This window comes from Echinococcus granulosus (assembly GCF_000524195.1).
Source record: "Echinococcus granulosus chromosome Unknown EG_S00249, whole genome shotgun sequence".
NCBI classification, from domain to species: Eukaryota; Metazoa; Platyhelminthes; class Cestoda; order Cyclophyllidea; family Taeniidae; genus Echinococcus; species Echinococcus granulosus.
Genome location: NW_020170629.1, coordinates 6,196 through 10,370, shown reverse-complemented (window position 1 = coordinate 10,370; position 4,175 = coordinate 6,196). Strand labels below are relative to the sequence as shown.

Below are 4,175 nucleotides of genomic sequence, written 5' to 3'. Positions count from 1 at the left end.
GCGCATCTAAAGTAGGCTGGACTACGTCTGCTAATTTCGACCATTCCTTTTTCATGTGCTGTCAGCACGCAAATACAGGCATTACATTAAATCCAAATAAGGCAGAATGTCATTACTTTTCCAAGCGAAATCACAGTCACTTTACCAGTTTTGTGTTCATGCATAAATGTACGGATTAAAATACCTACCTTAAACAACTTATAAGCAAAATTATTCCAAACCTCAAATTGCGGCGCTTTTAATTTGCAACTAATTCAAAGTCCGTGCGTTGATGCTCCAAAATAAAAATGTCACACTGGGCCAGTGGCGTTAGTTCCTCGCAATTCTGCTGAAAATTACTACTTTAAAGCATGTTCGCCTTTGAGTGCAGAAAATGCGTTGTCGATGTAAAAACGAATCTGCCATGCCCGCACAACTCAATGGGTCGATTAATCGCTTCCGTGTTTATATATTCTAGCTTTTGCCCAACTTCTGGACATTTATTACTAGTGAGTTAAAAGCCGACCATCTGCTTAAGTCGATTCGTCGAGGCATTATTGTGGAGCACTGTGGTGCAGAAATTGTGGCGGTTTGTTACGCCTCGCAAAACGGACAAGCCCAAAACACAGCCACTGGGCTTAAATGCCGTTCCTCGATGTCAGGGCCTCAAGATGTATGAACAGCACAAAACTTGGTAGAGTGAGCGAGGCAAACACTCAATAGGCACTTGAATGCCCACTACGAGTTCCTACCATTTATTGCCTAATGAGTGGGACAAATGCGCTTTTGCTACACCTACGCAATCACAATTAACCACAGTTTCTGTCGTTTTACAGACTCAGGGGAATAACTGGCACCGTCATATAAGCACGAGAGAATTTGCTCGTAAACATCCCTGAGCAAGATGGAATTCGCCACCAATAATTGCGAAGACAACACTAAATGATTGTGGCAAATTTATTATTTGTGGTATTTACAATGTTAACACTAAGAAATAAAATCTTGTTCACGTTCATTGCGATCTCTAGGAAGTGAATCGTAAGTTGATCCGAACGAGGTAGGGCTGTTTGATTTGACCTATGCCGCGCGCCTAGTACGCATTGTACAGAAGGTCACTGCCTATCGCCGCAGAGGCCATTGGCTGGCCAACGGAGTGGGTATCACTGGTCCCTGGCTCCTTGTAGTTTGACGCCTCGTCAGAAGAAGCTGCGCCCACACCTTCGAAAGCAAAGTGTGCCAACAAAGTCACCAGCACCAATTTTCTACAGCCACGATATCACGACAATTCTTTAGCCGCTGGCAGAGGTTGACATGGTAAGAAGTGGCAGTACCTACAAAATACATTTAGCGTGCGACTAATTTCACAGGAAAGCAGTTTCTCCTGTTTGAGAAATTTCACAAAAACTTCCTTGAAAAAATTCTACGTATTAATTTAGATTAAGCGGGTACAGGACAAATGATATGACTTACAAACAAATCCAGGCAAAGCTTTTGGTGTCTAAATCTACTTATCTGCAAAAAATGACTTTCTGTCGACAAGGTTTATGATAAATTTATGAAATGCATGACAACTAAATACACCATGAATTTAAAACTGAATGCCTTAACAGGTAATGTCTCTTAGCAAATCATAGCAATAATAGATTATGTTACCAAATGCTTGCAGACAAATTTGAAAAAAATAATACAAAGGCTGGAAAATGCCGCATATGATACTTAGGAATGCGCACTCGCAAAGGAGGATTTACAAACCTCTAAAAAATAGCAGCAGCAGCACGAAGAGGGAACAGAGTTACCTTTGCGGCTGCCTTGGCAGCTAAACAGTCGTACAGTTCAACGAGAGCAACTTGACACAGTCAAAGGCAGCTTCAAGAGGAATTGACGAAGTCAAGCACCAATTTTTCAGCGGATTTGCTCGTAGTGAGAGAGAAGGTATGAAGGGGGCGTAATTCATGAGCCTTGCGCTCTACCAAGCAAAAAAGGCGAAGGGGTGCACACGCAAGAAAAAGTAGATATATGAGGAGGAGAAGTAGGAAAGAATCCACAGAAAGCCTGCAAAATTTGTACAACATGAAACATGCCAGAGTATCACAAGAGCTGGAGTAAACGAGCAAAAGCTCCAATGCCCACCGGTTCCGCCACTTAACAAATAAAAAAGGGAATGAAGCAATTCTCTTGTTCCAAATCCAGTTCACCATTTGTCATCAAGGCTCTACTCTATACGACCTGCTCCTTACTAATGCAGCACTGCCAGTAGGAGAAACTGCTCTGCAAAAGCAACGCAGAACACTGCCAAAGAGGACGCAATGGCAGGTCATGAAGCACTAGTGAAGTGAAAAACCAGGCTCTGCACATTCCCCTTTCTCTCCTTTCAAGCTATTGTCGCTATGCTGCACAAGAGAAATGGAGTGCACAAACACCAAAGGAAAGTAGCAGAGATTCCACAGCCTATTATTTTGCCAATGAAGAAAAGAAAGAGACGAAACCGTACTTAGTTTCTTCTACCTCCCACAGAGCACTTGTTGACAAGGATTTACCCTACGCCAACTTATCCAAAAATAGAAAGCAGTGCGGTAAGGAAGGATTGCAGAAAGAAGCGACAAAGCTTAAAGAGCATTAATGCGTTGGAATAATAAGAAAAGTAAAAAAAATAATAACTGGATAATTATAGTGACCGTTTTTCAGCTCTTGTTTTTACTTAAACTGGAGAGTACCCCTATATTCAAAGGGATTCATAACCAAATATTCCACTCACTGATACCAGAGATGATAATACCTTATCCAAATAGTTCCACCTTGGCTCACACACTTCGTTCACTTTGATCAACAAGGAAATGAATGTTTCTCTCCATGAATCAGGTTCACCTTACATACTTTGCCTTTCGAATAGAAGCAAATAAATGTGTACAGAATTATTATGTACCAACTGAAAAACTAAAGAGCGACACAACTTCCGAGACATAATCATAGCTTGGATAAGGAGAGTTAGTGAGCAGGAATGGGGAGAGTGAGGGGTCTAGGCAAGCTTTCACTATTCCTCTTGGGATCGCTGCCAGAAGAAAAAGAATGATCATTCCAGTGCTTCATGCTCTAAGTTTACAGAATGTACCATAACATCCAGGAAGTGTTCAAAGGCGCGACTTTACCACATCATCAAATTTGGCTTGGGAATTGTTGTTGAAAAATTAAAATCGACTACATTGAACGCTGGAGATGACACTCAGGGCTTTCATACGGTCACGTAGACCTCTACGGTAACTTAATTAGTGGTAGTGACGGCGGTGGCAACAGAACGCAGTGTACCTCCGCTACTGCCGATGATAATTACTAGCGACGACATGGGAGACAACAGAATTAGGCCAATAATCCAACGCCCAATATTACTAAAAAGGTGCCAAAGAGAAATCCAATTATCCTACCCCGTAAGTAAGAGTCGCTACAACTGCATACAAAGCGTCGAGCTAATGCTTTCATCCTCGTGGCCGCCTCAAGCATCAAATGAACGTAATAACAGAAAAAATAAGTCGTCAACCACTACGTTTTACTGTTACGATATGTATAACCATTGGCGCAATTCCTCTCATTTGATCCACTTCAAAGGCATCATGTGTGTGTGACGCACGAGCTCAGGTAATAAGATCGTGTCAAGGGAACGATGTTGGAAGTGAAAAATCAAGTGTAAAAAGATGTGAAAAATAAAATTTTTCCCCTTTCTACGCCTAGCTATGTATTCTTCGATCTAGAAGCCTGAAACACGAAGAAGCCTGTCAGTGCGGCTGCGTCTTTTAAATGCAGCATTTGCAGTAGCTTTTCAAAAATCAAGAATTTTCGCATTCACAAGCGAATGGGCAGTGATCAAATTCGGCGGATGTGAGGATGTAGCTGGCTATTTGTGAGCGTTGTTTTGTTTCACTGGAGCCGGTTTGCCCCACTAATCGCTTAGAGCCAGCGATGGATTTGTACCGTAGACATATTGAGCTGGCGAGGAAGTATGTCAGACTTAGCGAGGAGATAAAACGCTTAAATAAGCTGTGGGACGATAGGGTGACACAAATCGCCTCGGAGAAGGGCATTCGCCCCTGGCAGGTTGACAGCTGCAAGGAAGGCATCAGGGAGTACTGCGACTCCTACGTCATTGTGGTACGGCTTCCTTCTCAAATGACGTTTCAATTCACTTTACCTGTTGTCAACAGTCA

General features: G+C 42.4%; 1 protein-coding gene across 1 annotated transcript in view; it reads right to left on the bottom strand. All coding sequences in view use genetic code 11, as the record gives it.

Moving 5' to 3' along the window:
- Positions 1-4,175, bottom strand: part of EGR_10666 (hypothetical protein) — a gene marked incomplete at both ends in the record, with an annotated part of 13,061 nt that overhangs the window by 3,951 nt on the left and 4,935 nt on the right. Inside the window, 2 exons of the mRNA XM_024499915.1 lie at positions 117-188; positions 2,845-2,905. Coding sequence (XP_024345663.1) covers positions 117-188; positions 2,845-2,905 — 133 coding nt within the window. The remainder of the gene's footprint in view (positions 1-116; positions 189-2,844; positions 2,906-4,175) is intronic.